At 35.0% G+C, this 25,646-nt stretch overlaps 1 protein-coding gene across 2 annotated transcripts in view; it reads left to right on the top strand.

Annotated features, from left to right (window-relative positions):
• The window catches only part of LOC132759401 (E3 ubiquitin-protein ligase HERC2-like), a 33,287-nt gene that overhangs the window by 2,081 nt on the left and 5,560 nt on the right, over positions 1–25,646 (top strand). The window contains exons 5-39 of one of the 2 annotated variants that reach the window (XM_060751169.1): positions 472–671; positions 1,175–1,384; positions 2,301–2,469; positions 2,890–3,447; positions 3,883–4,064; positions 4,275–4,454; positions 4,727–4,838; positions 5,310–5,523; positions 5,793–5,926; positions 6,474–6,664; positions 7,011–7,208; positions 7,752–8,036; positions 8,574–8,655; positions 9,255–9,398; positions 10,326–10,416; positions 11,418–11,595; positions 12,271–12,524; positions 12,902–13,046; positions 13,543–13,768; positions 14,360–14,528; positions 15,104–15,323; positions 15,693–15,843; positions 16,492–16,794; positions 17,204–17,311; positions 17,846–18,136; positions 18,533–18,672; positions 19,211–19,336; positions 19,652–19,926; positions 20,299–20,497; positions 21,343–21,557; positions 22,006–22,183; positions 22,733–22,856; positions 23,354–23,483; positions 23,986–24,221; positions 24,579–24,865. In XM_060751169.1, the coding sequence (XP_060607152.1) occupies positions 472–671; positions 1,175–1,384; positions 2,301–2,469; positions 2,890–3,447; positions 3,883–4,064; positions 4,275–4,454; positions 4,727–4,838; positions 5,310–5,523; positions 5,793–5,926; positions 6,474–6,664; positions 7,011–7,208; positions 7,752–8,036; positions 8,574–8,655; positions 9,255–9,398; positions 10,326–10,416; positions 11,418–11,595; positions 12,271–12,524; positions 12,902–13,046; positions 13,543–13,768; positions 14,360–14,528; positions 15,104–15,323; positions 15,693–15,843; positions 16,492–16,794; positions 17,204–17,311; positions 17,846–18,136; positions 18,533–18,672; positions 19,211–19,336; positions 19,652–19,926; positions 20,299–20,497; positions 21,343–21,557; positions 22,006–22,183; positions 22,733–22,856; positions 23,354–23,483; positions 23,986–24,221; positions 24,579–24,865 (6,905 nt within the window). Of the gene's footprint in view, positions 1–471; positions 672–1,174; positions 1,385–2,300; positions 2,470–2,889; positions 3,448–3,882; positions 4,065–4,274; positions 4,455–4,726; positions 4,839–5,309; positions 5,524–5,792; positions 5,927–6,473; positions 6,665–7,010; positions 7,209–7,751; positions 8,037–8,573; positions 8,656–9,254; positions 9,399–10,325; positions 10,417–11,399; positions 11,596–12,270; positions 12,525–12,901; positions 13,047–13,542; positions 13,769–14,359; positions 14,529–15,103; positions 15,324–15,692; positions 15,844–16,491; positions 16,795–17,203; positions 17,312–17,845; positions 18,137–18,532; positions 18,673–19,210; positions 19,337–19,651; positions 19,927–20,298; positions 20,498–21,342; positions 21,558–22,005; positions 22,184–22,732; positions 22,857–23,353; positions 23,484–23,985; positions 24,222–24,578; positions 24,866–25,646 lie in introns of both variants that reach the window. The other variant, XM_060751168.1, reaches the window with a different exon arrangement.

The raw sequence follows: 25,646 nt of genomic DNA, 5'->3' as shown, positions 1-25,646 counted from the left end.
AATGAAAATATAAAGGGTAGATAAGAATTTTGCATATCTATATGCAGAGGCACAATTTTGATTTGTAAAATAATCATTGAACTATGTCATATTAAGATAAATCTATTTTTACATTTGTTACTCTTAATGACTTGAAATAAGTTGCGATGTGCAATCTTTGTACTATGAAGTTCTGTGTAAAAATTATGATTTGGTTTGTAAGGAAGCTATGTTGTTTCCTATAGGAAGTTGATACTTACACATGTGTTTTGTTACTCGCCTGAACCTTGAATAGAGCTAGGAGAGGCAAATGTTGTCTTCAACTGCCTTGATGTTTGGAAGTTGTAGAATTATGATATTCATTTTCGGTATCTTCGGCATCCAACAAGGAAGCTGGAATGTCACCATATTAATAGTGCTTTTGTTACCAACAGATCCAGGTAAATGAAACTGTAATGTTAATTGTAATAAAAAGTGATTCATATCTTTCAGTGGATTCTCCAAGACGTCAACGTCACCGAGCACCTGTCTCCTTGACAGCATCGTATACTAGCACTGTTGCCGAGGAACTTGTTCTGTTGCTAAGGAAGCTTCACACCCTAGATACATGGAATGTGTGTATCAATCAGCTGATGGTGAAACATCTGAGATCCTTGCCACATATCATGTTGGACCACCATGTCGGTGCTAAGGTATCTTGACATAATATATATCCTGCAGTTATTTCAGATAGACATTACATATATTTACTTAAGCATGATTTTAAAGGATTTTAGTGGGAATTTATAATGCATCAGTCAGTTTTACAATACCTTCCACCACAGCCCACCTTAAGTGTTGTGTTTTGGGATAGCACAGAAAAGGAGCAATTTTTTACCTGCCATCAGTACATGCACTGTTTGGTTAATGTAGTTGAGGGAGATGTGTGGCAGCAACTTGAGTGGTAAATTGTTTTTTGTTTGCACCAAAACAGGTGGGTTGTTAAGAGGAGACATTACTATCTGAATTTCTTGACAGGCATTGTTTTCATTAGCTTAAACAGTTAAATAAGATCACCTTAAAATAATTATAAATAAATTCGTTCTTGCATGTTTAGTCTGTGACAATTTATACTTTAGATTTGGTTCTTTGTTTGAGAAATTATTAACTATAATTGTAATAACTATATTTCATTTTGTCTTTTATAACATTTTAGAATGACCCATCATTGGCTACAGATGAAGCCTCTGTCCTGGCAATGTTGGCAGTAATTGGTGGAGTAGACAGCAGGCCCCGCCTTGGAGGTGTGGTTAAAATAGACGATGTTGGCATGGGAACAATATCTAAGATAACGCCTCGTGGAAAGATTCTAGTGCAGATGAATGATGGAAATGTGACATCATCCAGACTGAATACTCTCATACCAGTAAGTATTATTATAAAATATATTTATAAAATTATAGAAGTTTCTGTTGTTATGGGGCAAAGGGTCATCACTGAAAATTGCCCACACCGTAACTAAATACTGTAGAAAGTATAATAATCCATACAAATGTTGAGTTAGTCAAGGTTTTTTGTAATACCCAGATTTCAATCTGTGTCTAACGAAGGGTATATAGATACACACATGATAACATATGACAATTTTCTGCATCTCATGTTTGTTTTGTACATGATTTGTGTTTGGTAGATGCTAGAATGAAAATGAATGACCTATGCCATTAGTATAGAGTCAGGTCAGCTGGTACTTCTCTGTAATCTTACAAGGCCCTAAATAATACTACTGACTAACTTAAAACTTTTATTTTGATATCCTCAAAATTGATAATGGACAGTGTATGAAACCAAATTCAGGCAAATCTACATGAGAAATTTAGCAGGATAAGGGTTAAGTTAACATTATCCCTAAGTCAGAGGTGTGCCCTTATATTTCGTTGGAAATTACTGAAGTTTGAATAATTTAAAGTGACATAATGCCCATCCAAGGCTATATAAAGAGTGAATTGGTGAAAGTCAAATAAGTTAACATCTTGCCATAATTCCTTTCAATTTTATAATTTACTTTGCATGAAGGATCAATAACCTACTTGGCCCTGAAAAATTTCTTTAAAATTCCATTGAAAATTTCCCCAAAACATTCAATTTATAAAAAGAGTGGGATAGTCTTTTTATATTTTAGGCATATATATATTTTATTCTAAACATTTTCTCATATCAACTGTTGGTCAATCACCATTTTTACAGTCAATCATTTGGAATATAAAGTCAATTCAGCACAACTTGGCAATAACGAAATGGGCACTTAAAGAAAGACTAGAAGTAATACAGATGATATTTTACAGGTACAGTGTTTGGAGTTTGATGTGGACAAGTTGTCCGTGTCGGAGGAGATTGTGAACATGCTGGCTACGATGTTGTGCCTGGCCTGCCACATATACAAGGGGGAGAAAGATGGTCGGGACTCGGACAAGGCACCACTGGCCACAAGTACAACCACTGTAGAGTCTGAAGGTAAATTATCTTGTATTTCTAAATTTTAGAAATTTTGCTTTAGACATTGGCATTGTTAAATATCTGGGGTTGTTTTCAACACCATTTCAACAGTATGTAAGCTTTTTCGTTTTGTTCTATAGAAAAGTTATAATGACTATAGGCTATTATTATCAAATTAATAATTTCGGGATTTTGTATATAAAATGTATTAGAAAATCATATTTACTTAAGACACATTCTAGTTACATGTACTAGCTTAAATCCTGTTCAAAATAGGAGAGAACTGTGATCAGTTGATTATTCATTAAGAACCCTTAAACCTACTGCAGTGATCAGTATTTCACATATTGCTTCTGTATGAACCTGTTGTTATTTTCTCTTCTTTATAAAAATTTTAGATATACACTGATACATTAATTTCCTTCTCCTTTTATCTAGGAACAAGGGTTGACATGGCAGATTTGAGGAAGCAGCAGATCAAACTTGGTATGTTACGAGCCGGCCGAGTTCTCTTGCAACACCAGAATTTCCTCCGTAAAATCCTCACCCAGGTTACACTACCGGAACTCCAGCATGCCGAGGTTGATAATAGCCCTAGTGACGATGATTACTCACCAGATACGGGAGAATCACCCAACACCATATTACAACAGTTTTTAATGTCTGCTACGCAGCCCTCACCGCTAAAAGCTTTATTTGGTCGTGACGAGTTAGAGGCGGCTTGTTTGTCCGTCTGTCAGTATCTTACAGCATCTAGAGACTGCTTCGAGGAGGAGATTGATGAGTCAGACTCAGACAGTGAGGTTGCACCGTACCAAGCTCCCTTACCTGCACCAGCTGTCATACCAATTGTGAATCCAGCTGTGCCGACGGTTCTTGGGAAACCTAAATTGAAGAAGAGTCGACCTAGTGTACCTCCACCTTTACCAGAAGTGACCAGAATTATGGAGATGGGATTCCAACGAAAACAGGTGGAATTCGCCATCAAATCTCTTGGTAAGAAAAACTTTCTGTTTTTAGGTAGGCTCAGTTTGATTGGCTTATAGTGAAGTAAAGTTTAAAGAATTTTTGTTAACTTTCGGCAAGGCTAGAAAAAGCAACATAAATAATGAGTTGTTTCTTTAAGATGCAGAATCAGGAAGATTTCTATTGAAGCCTAGAAACCATGGCTAAAGTTTTAAACTGCAATGTATTGTCATAATTACATACAAGCACTCTTTATTCCTTACTTTTGATTATAGTATAAGGGTTTTTAAAATTGCATACATTATTAGCTTTCTATACACACATTATCCAATTTTATTTAAAGATAACAGTTAGTTTCTAATTTCAAGCTTGACTATGCTGAAGCATTACCACTTCTAAATGTGATATTTTTCTTACTGAACCCATTTTCATTGGTACAATATTGTGGTTATATCTTTCTTTCAGGAGGTTCATTGGCTTCGGCATCAGATATACCAAGTCCGGAGTCTGTGGTGAACTGGTTAATCGAGCATGTAGAAACATTGCCGGCGGAAGATTCAGACTCGGACAGTGTGTCATCGGTGGACTATGACTCGGACACTGACTCCACGTCAGATGTGTTTGAAGATCTGGATTCTTCTGGAGAGGTTTACCAATTACTTCCTGTGTTAATTTTTCTTTTTGAATTATCACTTCCAAATTTTTTGTTTGAGGTATATTGTCATAAAAATGTTTACATCAACAATCTGTTATACTGCTACAAAGTAGAACTAAAAAAAAAATCTTCATTATTTGAATTGGATTATAATTGAAATATATATATATCATGTATTGATATAATATTGTAAAACTTTCAGTTATTACTATCGGTGGTTTTGGGTAACAACACTAACCAAGCATACAAGAAGCGTGCAGATTTTGCGACAGATGACGAATATGCTATGTATATTAGAGACAATATACAGGTTGGCATGTCGATAAAATGTTGCCGGGCGTATGAGGAGGTGCATGAGGGGGACATTGGGAAGGTTATCAAGGTGATTATATTCGTTCCTAAAAATAGATACAGTTAAACTTTTAAATTAAAACCCATATATCATTATTTCCTGAGGAAAGTCAATACGTGTATACATTATGCACAGGTTTGACTGTAGATTATGGAAATGGTTTTATATTTTAGAATTTTAAGCTGAAGCAATTTTTTTTGCTTCATTCGACCATTAATAACATTAATGTCATTCATAGAGTTCCATGTCATAAGAATGTCATACTCAAAAGATACTAACAAAGATTCAATATTATTTCATAGTTGGACAGAGATGGCCTTCAGGATTTGAACATACAAGCAGACTGGCAGAGAAAGGGCGGTACATACTGGGTCAGATATGTTCATGTTGAGCTGCAAGGATTTATCAATACAAGTAAGTTCTCTCATAGACATTGGCAGAAATGTATAACTTGTATATTATGAAATACAAGAAGTTCTAGAAATGTTTGACTATAATCCCCCCATTTAAGGGTCAGACTGATTTTTGCCCTTGTCCATCATGCTGTCTGTGGATAGACTGGCAAAACAGTGGAATGTTAGGGCATCTGTGTCCTTCATACACATGTATAGTTTTCTGTCTAAATTGTATGTTGCTTGAATTTAAGTGTCTCTTTTATTGACAAAGTTTCAGATTTGTTATATATGATGCATTTATACACACACTTTGGGCTTAACTGCTGTACTTTTAGTTCGTACTGCTTTTGATTTTAGGGGAGGTTCATGTTTTCAATTAAAATTTATCGTAAAATTTGAAACCGAAGCCTTCACTAAATTAAGACTACAGGTTTTGGTGTAATAATGATGTGAGAATCTTTATTTATAAGTGCCATATTTCTCTATTCAGACTCTAGTATTAAGGTTGGGGACAAGGTTCGGGTGAAGCCTAGCATAGTTACACCAACATACAAATGGGGTTCAGTGACTCATCGCAGTGTAGGTACAGTGACGGCCATTATATCTAATGGAAGGGATATTACTGTAGACTTCCCTCAGCAGGCTCACTGGACCGGTGTCCTGGACGAGATGGAGCTTGTACCCAGTACCCATGCTGGAGTCGGGTAAGAGAATGTTACCACTACTTTCCTGCTTATATGAAATAAGAGACAATTGTGACTATTCTTGAGTAAAAGTATATTTTATTTTTGTTTTAAAACTATTCATTGCAAATGCAAGATTCCCATCTTACCTTTTCAACTGGAGATTTAAGTATTATAAAGATTAGTGGTATATTTGGAATGACTTGTGCCATACAAATGACCAGTGTTAGAACAAATATGTTGTTTTTGAATCTACTGAATAGTATGTATTGTCTGTGTTTATATTACAGATGCGATGAGTGCAGTATGTTTCCCATTGTGGGGGTTCGTTACAAGTGTCGTGTGTGTGACGACTTTGATTTCTGTGAGAACTGCTTTAAAACCAAGAAACATAGGCATCCATTCAGTAGAATTGCTGAACCAGGTATGTCTTGTTGTTGACCTTTAACTTTGACGTGAATAATATACAATACCTAACATAAGAGGTGGCCTATAGGTATTTTGCCTCTCGATTCAAGTATTGTATATACAAGCCCTTATCTGTATTTCATTTCTCATGATCACTGATTTTGGACATTAAGTTTAATGGTCATTTGTCTCTCACCGCTGGTACAGAAATCATGTTGGAATAGTAGTCATCACTTGTGGAGAAATTGGTACTTGTTAGTTATCTCTGAAAGCCAGACTGCCAAAATACGACCAAAATGAAACAAATAATTGTTTTATCAAGTGTAGACTTTTTACAGTACTTATAAAAACTGAGCTATAAGAAAAAGTTACTAAATCAGCATTACAATTTATAGTTTATTCCATGTTGTGCAAATTTTTTTTAGTTAAGACAGGAGAATGCCAATTTGTTTGTACCATTAATACCTTATGCACCAATGAAATGGAAAAAAATCTAAGAATTGCAAACTAGTCAAATATTGAACCATTAGTTCAATACAAATGTTTTTGGTTTCCTGTTATAGGTGGTCTACCAGTACCAGCGGGTAAACCTGGTAAACAGAAGAAGAGACCAGTTTATCCAACAAGCGGTTCTCTGATTGAAGACTGGCATATGTGTGTGAAAAACTTGAGTGTATCTACACGAGAAAACCAGTCACATAGACTGATCGAGGGCAATAGTGGCTACTGGCAGAGTGCTGGCTCCCAGGGCAAGGTTAGTTAATTTGTTATATCTCTCAGATTTAGGGGAACCAATGATATTGACATATCAGGGGAAATAGTGGATATTGACATAGGGCTGGCTTCCGTGCCTAAGTTAGTTAGTGGGTTATGTCAATAAAATTTAGGGCAACCAGTCACATAAACTGATCAAAATGAAAAGTGACTGTAGGCAAAACGCTGGCTTCCAGGGCAAAGTTAGTTGATGGGTTATATTTGCAACATAGTTTATAACATAAACATAGTTTATTTATTAAATGACAAATTGCTATTAATAAAAAATACCATGTTTTGTGTAACATGATAGTAATAAATATGATGAAAATAAACTTGTATTGCAGCATTGGATCCGAATAGAGATGCTACCTGATATTCTAGTGAATCGTTTATTTATGAGGGTCGAGCCAACAGATTCCAGTTACATGCCGTCCCTGATTGTGATAAGTGGTGGGGACTCTGTCCATTCCCTGAAGGAGATACGATCAATCAACATTGGTTCTTCTGAATCACTGATTACCCTGCTGCAGGACTGCTCCGACGTATGTTTTTATAGATCTGTTATCATTAAGATTTACTGAATTTACTAGATATTTTGGTATTTGAGACAGTAGGTGCCGTCATGGCCGAGTGATAAAGGTTCTTTAATTAGAAGTATGAGGCCCCCCACCCCATCTCTGAGGGTTCAAATCAGACCAGAGTAATTGAACTAATGAGGAAACTATTCAGCTAGATTACAGAAAGTCAGTGGTTCTGCTCCTGTGTCTGCTCGCACTTGTTTAGCTCCTTTCCTTTTGTGTATAAAGCTACTCTTAAAGTTCTATTTAACTTTAGTAATAAGTTCATAGATATAGTACTATAGTATGAAAACGTGCAATCATATAGGTATAAAAGTTTTCCATAAAACTCTCCCCAGAAAAAGGATTTTATCATTTAAAAATAATGAGGCATTTATAAAGAATGTAAATCTTTACTTCTAGATTCTATAATACATGTATATGAAAATTCTAATACTGTAAGATTTTGTTTTATCGGAATTTTTTTTTATATATATTTATATGTATATTTCTTTTTTTCAATTTCAGTATTATAGATATATAGAGATTGCCATTAAACAGTGCAGACAGAGTGGAATTGATTGTAAAATCCACGGTCTGTCTCTTGTCGGACGTTTCCGGTCCGATGATGACTCGGCTGCCGGGTTCTCATTCCTCGCCTCAGACCGTGAGGACGAGGAAGAAGACTCGAGGTTGCTACCAATACCGTGCGTGAAACGTAAAGTCAAAGGAGCTGGAAAAGAGATTCAAACTCATGTCTTTACTTGGGGTTTAAATGATAAAGATCAGCTTGGAGGTCCGAAAGGGTCAAAGGTCACTATCACTTTAGATATACTTTTAGATACATGTAACAGATATGAATATGAAGATTATTTTGATGGAAATTAAGTTTCTGCAGTCCACATAAATTTTTTATTATAAGGTTTAAATCAAAGCTTAGATAGTTTTGTAAACTTTCATGTTATCAGGATATGTTCTCATTTATGAACTATTTCATTGATATGTTGTCATGAATGAAATTTTCAGAATTTTTCCTAAAGTTATGACTTGTAAGTGTCATTTCTTTTCTGTATTAAACTGTAAGAATTTAAGGAATTTTTAAATATCTAAATTTCACACATGATTTAAATATAGATATAAAGAAGCTGTTTTAAGGTGGCGCTACCAAGTTGCCTAGCACTCTCTGATATATTGGGAGTTTACATCTGCCAGTAGAAGCTGGAATGTTGCCAGATTAACTGTTGTTCTGTCCAACAACAAAAAAAAACCCAGTCACACAATAGAAAATGTAAAAGCTTGGGTATTTAAATTTTTTTTTTTTTTTATGTATTTTCTTTTATTTTGCGACAGATCAAATTGCCAGTGTTGAATGAGACATTATCAGCATTGAAGTGTGTACAGATTGTAGGTGGATCTAAGTCACTCTTCTGTGGTAAGTGTCATTGTTAAAGTATCTCGTGTCATGTTTAAATGGTATTTTAGTACCAAGATATTGCCACAACTGGTTAATAGTTAAGGTTATTGAATTTGAAATTACGTTTTCTGTAAAGCTGTGAGTTTGAAGCCTGTCATGTATGTTGAGCAGAAGATAAACAGTTCTGCCATATTTCCATCTTATGCTTGATGAATTGCCAGAATGCCAGTGGAGTGTGAAATAGTGTCTATTTGTAGTATGAATATGTTTTAGGAAAGGACTGCTGTAGCTGGGTTTAAATTTCTTTTATATAAATAATCTGTCACTATCCACCAGTAAAGCTGGAAAGTCGACATATGACTTATTGGTGAAGGCGACATATAACCCAGCCAAAAAAGAAAAAAAAAAACTTGTATTTGGAAGGAAATTTACATAGGAGTTGCTAGAAAGAATTATAAAGTGACTCAAGGATGTGGTACTGTTTGTTTTAGAAATTGAATATCACTGTATATGACATCATTTTGTATTGTTTAAAAGTAACTTAATGAATTTGAAAAATACAACACTGTTGTCATCTTGCCTTATTTTCTACTTTGTACAATGATTTCCTGTTACAGTGACCCAGGAGGGTAAGGTTTACGCATGTGGGGAGGCTACCAATGGTAGACTAGGGCTTGGTATGAATACAGGGACGGTATCTGTGCCCAGACAACTTACAGCACTCAGTCAGTATGTCATCAAGAAAGTGGCAGTGCATTCTGGTAAATAAAATCACTTTCCTCATAACAATTAGGATTAAATCAAATTTTGAACTTAATTTTTTTTTTTATATAATGAAATCATCTTTTTGTAAGTAAATTTCATGTCAGAAAATTAAGAATTTATATATGTGATGATACTGATGAAAAAAAAAAGAAAAGTACAATTATGATATTAAGGACTTACTGCGATGACAGAAGTAATTAAGCCATTATTATCCCCCGCCGAAAAGGCGGCGGGGGATATAGAAATAGCCTCCGTCCGTCCGTCCGACTTTCCGTCCATCCTTCGGTCCAACATTTTTGTCCGGAGCATATCTCTAAAAGTATTTGAGTTATCAACTTGAAACTTCATAGGTGGATAGACCTCATTGAGGAGGAGAGCAGTGCACAAGAATGATAACTCTACCCTGCATAATTTTTGAGTTATTGCCCTTTGTTATTTTTCAAAATTGATTTTTGTCCAGAGCATAACTCCAAAAGCCTATGAGATATCAACATGAAACTTCATAGGTGCATAGATCTCACTCAGGAGGTGTGCAGTGCACAAGAATGATAACTCAACCTTTCATAATTTTTGAGTTATTGCCCTTTGTTATTTTTCATACTTAATTTTTCAATTCAATTTTTTTCTTGAAACTTCATAGGTGGATAGATTTTACTGAGGAGGGATGCAGCACACAAGAATGATAACCTACCCTGCATTATTTTTTTGTTATTTTCAGCCATCAGTATTCACATAGGTTTCAAATCTGTAATCACTATAGCCATCAGTTTTCATTACCAAAAGACCTCTTAAAATGGAATTATTCTGCTCTACTACATATACATTCTTCCAATGAGCAAACACATTCGGCGGGGGATGGCCATGTTGACATGGCTCTTGTTGTATGTAGAATTGAAATCTGAAATACATTGTCTTTCTTTCAGGAGGTCGTCACGCCCTAGCTTTAACTGTGGACGGGAAAGTTTTCTCATGGGGCGAAGGTGATGATGGCAAACTTGGTCACTTCAGTAGAATGTAAATATTACTTTATGATCATAGCTTTTCTCAGATGTTGATTATATTTGATAATTCAATATTTCATGAGGTATTAATATTTTATTTTTTAAGTTTTTGCCATACAACTAACACAATGTAACTTAATGCTACATTAAATGAATTTCTTAAAAACAGAAATAGCGACATTTCATTAATAAATTGGCAACCAAAATGAGTTTTATAAGCATAAATATCTGCGACCTCATTGTGGCGAAATTGGAATTTGCATGAGAAACTCCGCCTTCGGGTCATCCGTACATCAATATTAAATCAATTATCATGGCTATAAGTAGCAGTCCTAATATAACGGTATATTTAGTATGAAATATTATTTACGCATTGTAACGGTTGTTTTCATACAAATTTAATATTTTTATGAGATGATTACTCTTTCCTGAACACCATGCCAAGTGCACCGTGAAGCTAAAACGTGTATGTAAGTGTGTATGCACATGAAATCTCGTATTTGCTGTGTTCTGTATAGCAACTATAACACTGTGGCGTAGCACATACACAAACTGATTATAGTCTTCATTTGCATGTTAAAATTCGTATACGAAAATTTGTGTTACTGTGGGGTTTTCCGTATAAAATTGGTATTTATGAACAATGTTTCATGAGATATTTACAATAATACTGTTAAAAAGGTTAATAAAACTGTATAATGCTTGGTTTTTAGGCCGATGGCAATATATTTTTACATATTTATTTAATGTAGCTTTAAGACCAGAACTTATACAACAGAAATTATCAGTTCTAAAGAAATCATTTGTGGTGAAATTTTAACTTGAGCATATTTATTAAAAAAAAAAGTATGAAAAGCCTACAGAATGTATAGTAGAAAGAAAAGTGAATAAGTGAATGATTTGTTTGCTGAATTTAAATGGACATGAGACCCTGTGACTCTCTCCAAGTCTTTTATAGCATCTATTTGAGCGTGTCAAACTTTATTAAGAAATCAGTATACTTAACTATTACAGGAATTGTGACAAGCCAAGATTGATAGATGCCCTGAAGTCAAAGCGTGTACGTGACATCTCCTGTGGAAGCTCCCATAGTGCAGCTATCACATCTAATGGTGACCTTTATACCTGGGGATTAGGGGAATATGGAAGATTAGGGCATGGTGATAACACCACACAGCTAAAACCGAAACAGGTAAAACACAGTATTGATTTGCTATAGTCCCAGTGAAATACTGATCATTCTACACTTGATATGTTAATTGTCAGATGTTAGAATATTGAAATTATTCACTTTCTATCTACAAACCACTATCTAGACTATCTACAATTAAAGACTACCCTGTAAATAAAGACAATTTTTCGTCACCCCTGCATCGATACAATATAAAACACTAACCTCCAAATAAAGACCACTTGTCTTCAAAGTTCATGTTCAGTCTCTGCTTTGGGTGGCCTTAATTCACTGGTTTGACTGTACTAGCATGTAATACCACGTAATTATTGGAGTCTAAGAGTGACCCCTAATTATTTCACTTTTTAGTGGTATGTGCTTGAGAAAACTTTTAATAATAGCATTAGAACTTGTAATAAGTTTTAGCACAGATTTCAGTGTTTTCATTATTAACCGATTGGCGATCCAAACCATTGGTTAAAATTGGTTGTATTTTCAGCCTGTATATTAAAATATCACCCTTGACCCTTGGTAAAATGGTTTGTTTTCTTTGGAGCATCTGTTGCCTCATATGAAAACCCTGGATTTGTTATTTGATATACAACACACTGTTATTATTGCCAGCCAGCAAAGCAAGAATGTACTGATATAGGTCTTTAAGAAATTTAACTCTATAAATTTTCATTGACACTAAAGGTAAAGGAGCTAGCAGGACAGAGGGTTATACAGATTGCATGTGGCAGTAGAGATGCTCAAACTCTTGCCCTCACTGACGAGGGACTGGTATATTCCTGGGGTGACGGGGATTTCGGGAAACTTGGACGTGGAGGTAGTGAGGGGTGTAATGTTCCAAAGGAGATTGACAGATTGAGAGGTCTTGGTGTGACCCAGATTGAGTGTGGTGCCCAGTTTTCACTGGCAAGGACAAAATCAGGACAAGTTTGGACATGGTAGGCGTTGTTGATTTTTTTCTATATGAAGTATATCTTCAGATTAGTCCGTTTTCATTTGCTATTTTTCGACTGTTTTGTTTGTTTTCCAAATTTTAGAAAAGCATTTCAGCATGTAGTTTGTATATCTTAACATGTAAGTTTGTCAGTTTATCAGTTATACTGGCATCTTCAATTATTTGACATGTGTTATTAGAGTTTAAGAAATGTTAGCAGATTTCACGATTTTCCCGCAGACATGAAATATAACTCATTAACATTGTAATGACTGAATAAACCTATTATTTTGAGGATTTGGCATGAAATTAAATTTGCATTGTCATGCATTTTCCTGAAATGATCTTTTAAAATGATCAATGAACTTTATGTAATTTTAGGGGCAAGGGAGACTATTTTCGACTAGGTCACGGGACTGATGCCCATGTAAGGAAGCCGACCCTTGCTGAAGGTCTTGTTGGGAAGAAGATCGTGCATGTAGCTGTAGGAGCGCTTCATTGTCTAGCTGTCACAGAAACAGGACAGGTAATATGTACATGTTATACCATTGTAACAAAGCTTGTCATTTGTACTCTTTTTAACTGAAAGAGGGAACAGTTGTTGTTTAAGCTTAATAATAAGTTGAGAATTATTTGAAGTAGAATTCAAGTGGAATATTTAAAAATGATTCTCTTCCACCAAACATGGAGCAAGAGTTGTGTAGATGAAATAATTTTCTTTGAATTAAGTTGTAGCTATAGTCAGAATGGATTTTGAATTCCAACTTTGGCAATACCTTGCAAGATGTGCATCTTATAACTATTTACCAACTACATCATTATCTTGTACCCTTTCCAAAAAGAGTGGCTTGAAGTATTCAAATATGAGTTGCATTTATGTTTGAAATAATACAAAAAGGGACACTGAGGTCTTCATTCTCTTGGAAAACTGAAAAATTGCCATATAGCCTAAACAGTGTTGGCAGTCCTAATTCCCCGACAAATATGATAACAAATAATGAAAAATACATATCTACTTACAGGTATATGCATGGGGTGATAATGACCACGGTCAGCAGGGAAACAGTACCACAACAGTGAACCGGAAACCAGCTCTTGTACATGGTTTAGAAGGCTACAAGATCACCAAGGTGGCTTGTGGGTCCTCTCATAGTGTAGCATGGGCCACAACAGACTTGTCCACCCCTATGACACATGAACCTGTCCTATTCTCTACTTCTAGAGATCCTCTAGGAGCAACTAATTTAGGTAAGAAGGGTAACATTCTGAATTTGATGAAATACTGTGTCTGAGGATTTTAATTTTATATCTTTTACAGCTATATATTTGATAAAGAATTTAGTTACACCAAGAATATTCCTAATTGCTTATATGCTTGCAAATAGTATGCACATTATTTTTTTCCTTTTCCTAAAACTTTATTTTTAATAGTTTATATACAGTGTGCATTCATCTGTTTTACATCATTATGATGTTTCTAGATATTCTAGTACTGGTTGCAATGAGTTCTAAATATAAAGTAAAAAGATCATGTGTTAAATGTCATAAATTGTTCTTCCGCATAGATTTTTCTGCATTGACATCAACCCAAAACCTGCTGGAACCCAAAGTGAAAAGGTTTTCCCTAATTAAGAGTTAGGTGAGCCTGCACATCCTTGAAGTCTGACCAGGCTTTATACTGTTTGTAGCTCAATTATTTTTGTATTTCCATGCTAAAATCCCTAAAATTTTAAAAGGACTGTTCCAATTCCAAATTAGTGCAAATCAATTACATATATTCAGCAGATTTCGTGTCAACAAGGAAGAAAATTGAGCCTTGAATATTTAATTAACTTTCAGGTATAATAGAGGGGAACAATGAGGATCATTCACCAAACTTGTCCACGTCGTCTCACACTAAATCTTCACGACCTTCACTTGCCAAGGTCATACTCTCACAGGAATCTGATGTTTCCAAGCAACAGGCTCTTACAAATGTCCTGACAGCCTTGCAGATAATGTATGCTAGGTAAGTCTGTTAGTTAATAAGAATTTAGATTATAAACATATTGAGGCTTCCTTTGATATGTGCTTAAGATAACTCTTTAAAGAATAATTCCAGGAAGAAACATCAACTTGTTTTAAGCTAGGAATCTTGCTTGATTGTGGAAAGTCTTTAAAGTTTTTAAAGAATCTTAGGCAGGATTTCTTGTTTTGAAATACAGCAGATGATTTTTTAACCTTAATACAGTAACTATATCAAGAGCCAATCATTTAGCCATTTAATAAAGTTTACCTGCTTAACTCACTTGGGAGAGGAATAATTTGTAATCCAGGAGGTCACCGGTTCGATCCTTTAGTCAGATCTTTGACAATTGATCTCAGACAATAGAGTCTTATGGTCATTTGTCTCTCACTGCTGTAACTTATAAATCATTAGGGATTAGTAGCTGATGACATGCAGAGGAAATGGTAATTACTGGTTAGTTATCTTGGAAAACAAGATAAGTGTATTGACTTCTGTGATATGACCAAAAATGTGATAAAATCATCGTAAAAGCCCAAACAAACATCTTTTCATATACACTGTACATTATGTTTCAGAGATGTGGTTGTAAGTGCATTGATGAAGGAATGTCAGGCCGTACCTGCTCCAAACCCCATGTTGACCTCATTGTCCCATGCTACAGCCACGCCCAGGAGTATGACTCCCACACCGAGCATGGACTCTAGTTTGGTGGCCTCCACATCACAGCAAGCGGACATGGCATCAGTGATTGACCACAATGACATTGGTGTGTCGTTGGTTGATTCCACACAGGAGGTGAGAAATTTTATGACTTTCTCATCTTTAAAAAAAATAAATTTTTGTGACATATTAAAAATTAAAAGTGTTTATGGTTATTCCTGGCTTCAGGATTTTTGAATCCACAGTTTTCCTTTTTTTCTTGATGATTTAGCATTGTCCGGGTTACCGTTGCCATTAGTCAAGGACACAGAAGCTCATTGTCAGTTTACAAAGTTTAGACTTAACAATTATGTTGAGTTAAACTAAAGCCCTTTTAAATATGGTGTTCCACTTTTATGTGCTAGAAATCATCTGCTGATGCCCTATGCTCCTCTGCAAACATGCATGTTACACAGAGACGAGAAAGTATTAGTGTTGGAATAATTGCTCTTGTATGTATTTTAGATCACACTAGAGGAGCATCATGCATTTCCCAGCATGCATTCCTTGGCTTCAAAGGTTTCCAAGGTAACGAGTATCATGGCAGAGACCTTCACCTCACCTGATGAGGTCACCAGCACTATGGAGTCACATGAACCACAAGTTATATTGTCAGGTAATTGCTTTTCTACTTTCCATTTTGTAATGTGTAGATATTTAGTTGATTTAAAGTTTTTTAAACATTGAATTATTTAAGTTTAAAATTGAAATGCAAGCCTATCATGTATTTTAAAACCCTTTTCGAATATCTTAAATGGACCTATCCATGGGATCTTTCAGTTTGGACAAAACAAATTATCCTTTTTAGGGAGATTTTCATTATAAGTATTGGCTGAATAGTAATCAGTGCAAACCATGATCAGATGGCATGAATATGTAGAATTAGTTGCCGCCATAGGCTAAACATATTTATGTTTGGTTGCAATGAAAGTTTGTCGCTTCTGTAAATCATTGTCAATTCAGCATAAACTTACTTATTCTGGTATGGTATGAGGATACCTGGCTGTGATAACTTACTGATGCTTTGTGTCAAACATATATTTGTTTGACTGCAGGCAGAAAAGAAAAAAAGTTATCTTAATATCACCATTGTACACAAAAAAAATTAATTAAGGTTGATTTTAATTAGATTTTATTTGGATGGAAAAATAAGGATATCCACAAAAAGAAAGTTAAATTTCAACCGTTTAATTAAAATAAAAAATTGTTGAATATTTTAATGGATTTTAAATATATAAAAATGTATTGATATACATTTGCTTAGGTCTGGATGAATTCACAAGCAGACTTAGTCCGGATGATTCCAGGGTGTTGGTTGACCTACTTAAACTGTCTGTGGCTGGCCGTGTAGGCAACAGCGGTAAAGAGACACTGTCTGAGGTCCTCACTGGGTTAGCCAAGTCAAACCCTGCTGTGGCGGAGATGCTGCTCGAACTCTGTGTGACAGAGCTAGAGGATGTGGCAGCTGATCGGGACTCGGGCCGGTCCCTGGCCCAGCCTATTGTACAGGAGAGCCCACATCCATACACTGATGATACCTCACTGGCAGGTCATGTTAAAATACCAGGTATGTACTGAGTTTAAGTTATTATGATACAGACTCGGACATCTACATTTATTCTTAAATATCAACTTTTTATCTGGTTAAAATTATTTCAGCCTTAAATGTTAAGTAATCAAAGATGTAGAGTTGTCTTGAGTTATGAATACTTTTAAAATAAATTTGACACTGGCATTGAAATTTAAATGATAAATATCTATTTTAATGGCTTCATTGGGTTTGTAGGACAAATAGCAGTTTTAAAGTTAAAAATAACATTGATATTTGACAGGCTGTAAAAAAAAATTTTTAGAACATGAACAAAATATTGCAAGCCTGTTTATTTAGACAAAATCAGCTTTTAAAATGTCATAGCTTCTTTGTTAATGAGACATGTAATTTTGAAATCTCTTCATGTATCTATTATATGTTATAGGAGCTGAGGCATTGAGGATTGAGTTTGATAGAAGATGTTCTACTGAGAGAAGACATGATCCACTGACTATAATGGATAGTGCTGGTAGAAACCTCACTGTTAGATCAGGTGAAAATTTCAAACATATTTATTTAAGCTTAATTGTGAGGAAGACCTGAAGCATATTTGAATGACACGCTAATCTGCTTCCTGGAACTAAAACTGGTTTCATATTAGGAAACATTGTTGTGACACGGGTAGGGCTTGTATCTACAGTCCCAAGTTGAGGGAAAGACTGCTTTAACCACCAGGTTACCTGGAATAATTGATTTAAATTGTTCTGAATAATTTTGTTATTTTACTCAAACTGTTATAAATATGGTTGCTTGTGATACATTTTGTCAGCTTGCAATGTTAGCACTAAAGATATAAGAGTTTAGGTATATTGACCTCAATTTTTTATGCTCTTCACATATTGGGAAAGGTTTTTTGCTTTGATTTCCACTGCTGATTTAAGTAGATTATGAAAAATTTGTTGTAATTTCTAAAGAAATCTGAAACTTAAGTTACATTGCCCTTCAGAAGGAAACAGAATCATAAAAGAATTTCCCATTTTAAAAATTAAGATTGATCAGATTCAGATATTGTAAATGTTTATTTTAGGACGTGAATGGACAGACTGGTCATCAGAGTTACGTATCCAAGGTGATGAGATACGCTGGAAGTTTACAAGTGACGGTTCAGTCAATGGCTGGGGTTGGTATTTCACTGTATATCCCATAATGCCAGCTGCCGCACCAATGGACATGTTGTCTGATCGTACTGTACTTTCACGACCTTCAATAGACCTGGTCACGTGCCTGCTGGGTTTCAAACTGGAAGTGAATATGGATAGAAACATCATCGCCAGACTGGCTGCATCCCTGGCTGCATGTGCTCAGCTCAGTTCACTTGGTAAGTTTATCTGTTTTCATTCTATAGTTGAGCATTTTAAAGTTTGCTGTTATGGCGACAACTGTATCTACTCATGTGAACAGAGTAGACCAAGATCAGCTGGCACATTCCTGCCATATGATTACAGTCTGCCCTGTTTGGTTTTCAGTCAGTACATATTTTAAAATTTTCCCACAATGGCTTAAAACTATTGTCACTTCTGTTCCTACCCAAATATGTAATACTGATATTTCTTCTTGAGAGAGCTATGCATCTAGCCTTACAGAAGTTACATAATTCTACATACATGAATGTCTATACTTATGATTGTAAACTTACATACATTGTTGTGATTTAGAAACAAAAATCATTAAAGCTTTGTTGATATAATGACAAAATGTATTATTATACTTACAGGGGCAGCTCAGAGGATGTGGGCTTTACAGAAGTTGAGACGTCTTATCAGTGCTAACTTTGGACAGACCCTTAATGTGAATGAACTGTTGTTGAGTCCAACACTAGACACAGATCAAGATCTGTCGAGATCATTTTCTGTTGTAAGTATAATGTTCGTGTCGAATAAGTTTTTTGAAAAACTTCTTGAAAAAATAACCCGGCCCAACATTTTAATACATCTCTTATCCTATGAAAATTTTTTTGCATCCATTCCGGAAAAAAAAATTTTAAAAATTAGGTAATAGCTTTGTACAAGTGTCAGCTTATATGTTTTGGAGAGTTTAAAAAAAAAACAGATTGAATTGACAGGGTAAAAACTCAAACTAATTAAATATGTTTCTGATGAAAGAATTGAGCTTGTTCCTTTGCTAAAATTCTGGGAAGACATTGGTTTGTTTCTACCATTGTAGTTGCAAACATGTAAGCTTGTAAATGTTTAGGTTTCCCCCACTTTATACGCTTGCTAATCATCCTGTTTATATGTCAAACTAAGTTTTTCATTGTTAACAGAATTATGCTGATGTTCTCTTAGTTGGCTTAACGTTGAAGACAGATTATTGATTAACTTTAAAATATTAAGATGTTAATTCAATATAAATAATGTATGTAATAAATTGGAATAAATCTTCTATGTTCCAGCCCTTGACGAGTACAGCATTATCCTCGCTTGTGAAAGGTTTACCCGAGGCCTTACAGAGACAGTACGAATACGAGGATCCGATAGTACGCAGTGGCAAACATCTCATGCATAGTCCTTTCTTTAAGGTCAGTTTATATATTGATTTCCACAAAAGTCTTTCTTGATAGTAAATTTATAGTAATACATGTAAAAGTAAATTTTAATGATGTTTGAAAATAAGTCCTCATTTGTAGTACAGTTGCACTCTGTTACTTGAAATGAGAGAAGAAAAGTAGCACGCTTTCTCTACTATAGACTTTGAAAACAATTATCTATTAAAGTTATAGGAAATCAAAGTGGTTCACTTACAAGACTGGTTTCCTCAGTTGTGGTTCAAATTAGGATTGTCAGATTATATGGTAAAGATTATATGGTAAAATCTGTTGTTTATATGATTAAAGGTACTGGTAGCTCTAGCCTGTGACCTTGGTTTAGACTCATTGACCTGCTGTACAGAGATGGCTCACAAGTGGGCCTGGTTCAGGCGTTACTGTATGGCAGCCAGGGTGGTAGCGGCCATTGTGAAGAGAGGAAAACTGCCAGCGACGTTCCTGGATGAGGTGATGAAGAAGATACAAGACATCGCTGATGACGGAGAGAACATTACAACAGACCATGCTGATCATACTATATTTAAACAGGAGTTGGATGAACAGCTTCTACTGTGGATGAATAGGTTAGTTTAAGATTGTTTTGTTTCTCTCACGAACATTACCCTTACCAATAATATTTGGAATTTTAGCAGTGTTTTACTCAAAATTGGGGAAAATATCAGAATCATTAGGCACTTTACTTCAATAATTAATTTACTTAAGAATTTTAAATTAATAAAAGAAATGAATATTTATGAAGGTGAGACAATGTTTCTTTGTTCAGAGGATATCGTTTGTCATTATTTTATGTACCTGCATGTAGTATTTTGAAATAGTAGTACCAATTTTATTTTTAGGAAGTTTCATTTTGGAATTTTTATCAGGGAAATGTTTCACAGTTGTGATCTTGTATTCTTTCAAGAAAACCTAAACATGGCTTGTTTATTTGTTCTTAGAAAACCTGAAGACTGGACACTATCTTGGGGAGGAAGTGGTCAGATCTGGGGCTGGGGTCACAATCATAGAGGTCAGCTTGGCGGAGTTGAAGGGGCAAAGGTGAAGTTACCAGTGAGTTGTGAGTCATTGTCGGGTTTAAGACCACTACAGTTGATTGGTGGGGAGCAGACGTTGTTTGCTGTAACAGCAGACGGCAAGGTAAATTACCCGATTTAGTTAGAATTTAATGTTGTTGTTTTATTTTTGGAAATATAAGGACATGTTTGCTGAGGAACATAGTCATGAGTCATAGATATATGTATTAAGGTCAAAAGTCATGATGGACATAGTAAAGTACAAAAAAAAACAAAAACTTTTTGATCAATGATTTCAAATTTAGTAAGGAGATTTGTAATATTACTAATTCTTGGCCATTAGAGAGCATACATGGTTGACAAGTATTGTTGTATTTTTGAACTCGAGAGTTTTCTATGTACAGTGCCTGTATTATGTGAGCATATATCAAAACAGTTTTTAGGCTTTGTGTAGTTCATAGTAATAAAAAAAAAATTGACATTTTTTTTGTCTTCTGCATTAATGATTGAATTATGGTACATGAGTCAACTTAAATATGATGGAACCATTTCTATATTGAAGGGCCTTTGTAGTTACGGTTGCTGATTTAAAATCACTTGCCCCTCACCGCTTTGGGTCAAAACCCCATAACGTCATCCTCCACTAATAAAGCTTGAAAGTTGCTTTATGACCTTTACAGTGTCAGTGTAAAATCCAATAAAATAAACAAACAAATAAATAAATTTCTATATTTGCCTTTTTGCTGTCTGTTTGTACATGTTACGTATTTGGTTAAGTTGAAAGCAGACTGGTTATAGGTTGATTATGACTATCTTCTTAGTGTTGTCATCTTCTTTATGGACTGGTTTACCAGATATTTATATTTGGTAGACTGGTTATAAGTTGGTATTACATGTAGATTATAACTGCAATCCCTATATTGTAAAGTTCTTTATAGACAGGTTAAAGTTATGTTTTTATTAACGCAGGTATATGCGACTGGTTATGGGGCAGGTGGCAGACTGGGTATAGGTGGTACAGAGTCAATTTCCACTCCAACACTACTCGAGTCTATACAACATGTGTTTATAAAGAAGATAGCGGTTAATTCTGGAGGGAAACATTGTCTAGCCCTGTCAGCTGAGGGGGAGGTGTACTCCTGGGGCGAGGGAGAAGATGGGAAACTAGGACATGGAAATAGAAGGTAAGACAAACATTTTACTTTAATTCGGCTAAATTTGTGTCATACACTTGCCATATTTTGAATTTGGAATTTTCTGTTGCTAATTAAAGGGATTAATGGATTTAGTTTATTATAATACAATGGCATGGATCTGCCTATCACTGCTAAGTGCGAAGTGCCAAGGTGACAATTTAAAAAAATAAAAAAATACTACAGATGTGTGAAAGTGTTTAATTTTTAGGTCAGTTGTAAAAAATAAGTTCAATAGTAAAAAAAAAACTGTTAGTAATTAGACTGTAATGAGGCTGTAGGTCTTACTTAAATAATACAAGATCTCATGTCAGACTGCTTGAGAATAGCTTAAAAACGATTATCTGAATCCTAAAGGCTCAAAATTCCAAAGAATTTTGTTTCCTGACTACGTTTGTTGTAATTCCATAGTTATATATGTTAATATTTTCTTATTCAGTCCATGTGATAGACCTAGGGTGATTGAGTCACTACGAGGCAAGGAGGTGGTATCTATAGCTGCAGGAGGAGCTCACAGTGCATGTATAACATCTAGCGGGGAACTGTACACCTGGGGTAAAGGCAGGTACGGCAGACTGGGACATGGTGATAGTGAGGACCAGTCTAAACCTAAAATGGTAGGAATTAGTTATTTGTTTGATTAATTAAAGTTAACATTGCTGGTGACTGGAATCTACACGTGTGACCAGTGTAGGCCAAGATCAGTCGAAACTTCCTGGCCATCTGATCAGTCAGTATATGTTTTGAAATATTTCTTGAAAATGATGCTGAATGGTTTTGTCCAGATTAAAAGATGGACAAGTCCATTTAAGATATTTAGTATGGTAAGGGTTAAAGAAAGTAACTAATGTCAAACTTAAAACTGCCTTAATATAAACCTGTGTCTATTTTGGTTTGAAAATTGTTGTTGGTAATGAAATAAAATACATTTGAAGTTAACTACAGGATGGTTTTTCAGGTTGTGAAAAAAAGTTGTGTTTTTTTTTGTTGCTTTTTTAGATTTCATGAAGTTAAATACAGGATGCTTTTGGGGCTTTGTTAAAAAGTTCAGTTTTTGGATTTAATAAGATTTACGTGCTTAATGAAATTCAACCTGGAAAAAGTATTTTTTTTGTTTGTTAACACTTATAAACATAATTTTTACCAAATTTGTGTGATATTTTCAGGTTGAAGCACTGAAGGGTCAGCGTGTGACAGATGTAGCATGTGGTAGTGGGGATGCCCAGACACTGTGTATTACAGATAATGATTGTGTCTGGTCCTGGGGTGACGGGGATTATGGAAAACTTGGTAAATATTTTATGACAGTTCTTAAATAACATGACTTAAGAATGATCAGAAAAAATGATGTACATTGAGTAACACACTCAAAATAAAAATTCCATATTGTCCAGCAACTTACAAAAAGTGTTTCATGAATGTTTTAAGTATTTAAGTCGATTTTTGAATTTCTTTAGTAAATTACTGTCATTTTGTAATTTTTGCCTTCCTTTACATCCCTTGTCTTTAAAAAACATTCAGAAACAGGCTACTTGTTTTATACAGGAAAAAGATTTATTGTATTCATGTACCCACAAACATCTGAAATAATGTGCTTTGGAGAAACTTTCCTTCCTTCAGCAATCTAATATGATACTTTTGTTCAGGTGTCTACAAAACCTGAATAAATTTGTTTGGAGGTGCCTACTGTCTTTTTGCACTAGTAGAATAGTTTCAATGTGTCATAAACAGTTTCTATATGACTTAAAACATACATCCAATCACAAAATTTAATGTCTTATTTGTAGGTCGTGGAGGTAGTGATGGTTGTAAGGTTCCTATGAAGATCGATGCACTACAGGGTGTAGGTGTTATCAAGGTGGAATGTGGATCACAATTCTCTGTAGCCCTCACTAAATCAGGGGCTGTCTTCACATGGTAAGGTGTTTTGACAATGTTGAATACTTAAAAGTAATGCCAGTTTGTCAAAGAGTTAGGTAAACAAACGTTTGAACAAACATATAAATATAACTAGAAACAAGCTTGGACGATTATATTCCTGTGTAAGATTTTATGCAGTATTTGTTAATTTCTCAAATACTAAACAATTCAAGGAAATGACTGTACGATTGTATAATAGTATTTCCACAATTATCAAAGTACTTGAATATTGTTAAGTTCTCAATGATGTTTTTAAATAGTAACAAATTAATTTATCATCAGTATATCATTGACATTGCTATCTGATGGAAGTGTCTTTAGGTTTTTATTATTTTTTTCCGATTTCACTGACATTGTTGTCTGCTTTGTTATTTTGTCTTATTAAAACAATAATAATTGATAATTCTCATTAAATGCAGAGCTCAAAAAGCAGGACAAGTTCATTGTAAAAATTTAGTATGGTTTGAGTTTGAGAGTTTAATGTGATTTTCATGTACAGGGGTAAAGGTGACTACCATAGACTGGGACATGGAAGTGATGATCATGTTAGACGTCCCCGTCGGGTCTCGGCTCTTCAAGGCAAGAAGGTTGTAGATATAGCCTGCGGTTCCCTGCACTGTGTGGGATGTACGGATATGGGCGAGGTGTACTCTTGGGGAGATAATGACGAGGGACAACTGGGGGATGGGACAACCAATGCCATACAGAGACCCAGACTAGTGGCAGCTTTACAAGGTTAGATTTTATTTCTTTCTATTTTATATGGCTTAATCTTTCTCGAATTTATGTGGCATCAGGGATAATGTTGTAGATAAATGCCAGTTTGTTTAAAGTGAATTGTAATTACCCTGATGCATTTTTATAAACAAAACATGGGTACCCAACCTTTAAGGAGGCTATTTTGCAGATACTAGTTACTTAGATATTTTCATCCTTATTGATAAATATTTTTATGTCATATGTTAGGAATAGAATACTTATGTTATGTCTGACAGCTTGTGCTATAATTTATTAGGTTATTAATACAAGTTGTCAATGCTAACTCTTACTGACATAAAATGTATTGTTTTGTACAACTCTTGATAATTTTAGGTAAAAAGATCAACAGAGTTGCTTGCGGGTCTGCCCATAGTTTAGCATGGTCCACAAACAAACCAGTCAGTGCTGGCAAGTTGCCAACTGATGTTCCAATGGAATACAATCATTTGCAGACGATACCAATAACAACCTTGAGAAATAGACTGGTACTCCTACATCACTTCTCTGACTTGTTCTGCCCGTCAATCTCAATGTTTGATCTGCAGGATACCAGTCAAGATAAAGGGGAGGTGTTCACTGGGCTAGATAAACTACGAGGGGTGATAGTCTCTAGTGCAAAGGTAACATTACTTAGTCTGGGACAATGTTTCTTTTTTCTAAATTTCATCTCTTTTCATTAATATTATCATTTGAGGTAGTGATAGGATGTGCTTCAGTGAAATACAAAGGTGGATTCTCTTTTGTTAGCTCGACTTTTCTATGAAAAGGGGAGCTATCCTACTCGCCCCGGCGTCGGCGTTGGCGTCACACCTTGGTTAAGTTTTTCGTACCACCCCACTTTATTTCAGAAGTATTACAAGTATGGCTTTGAAACTTACCATACTTGTTCACCATCATAACCTCCATCTACAGACAAGAGTACATAACTCTGTCAAGGTTTTTGACAGAATTATGGCCCTTTTTTGACTTAGAAAGTGTATTGAGCTTGGTTAAGTTTTTTGTACCACCTCACTTTATTTCAAAACCATTGGAGGTATTGCTTTGAAACTGACCATACTTGTTTACCATCACGACCTTCATCAACAGACAAGAGGACATAACTCTGTCAAGGTTTTTGACAGAATTATGCCCTTTTTGACTTAGAAAATACATTGAATATGGGTAAATCCACTTATTGCCTTAACCCTTTGAGATATTGCTTTGAAACTTTTAATGCTATTTCACATCATTACCCCCATCTGTACGCAAGAGAAGGTAACTCTGTCAAGGATTTGTTTTAAAAATTAAGGCCTTTTATCGACTTAGAATCTTGGTTAAGTTTTTAGTACCAGTCCACTTTTTGACTGAACTGTTTGAGATATTAATTTGAAAGTTGGAATACTTGTTTACAATCATGATTCC

This window comes from Ruditapes philippinarum, unplaced genomic scaffold, assembly GCF_026571515.1.
Source record: "Ruditapes philippinarum isolate M1 unplaced genomic scaffold, ASM2657151v2 ctg3430_1_1_1_1, whole genome shotgun sequence".
Lineage (NCBI taxonomy): Eukaryota > Metazoa > Mollusca > Bivalvia > Venerida > Veneridae > Ruditapes > Ruditapes philippinarum.
Note: the sequence above shows the minus strand (reverse complement) of the source record. Positions and strands in the feature narration are given on the sequence as shown.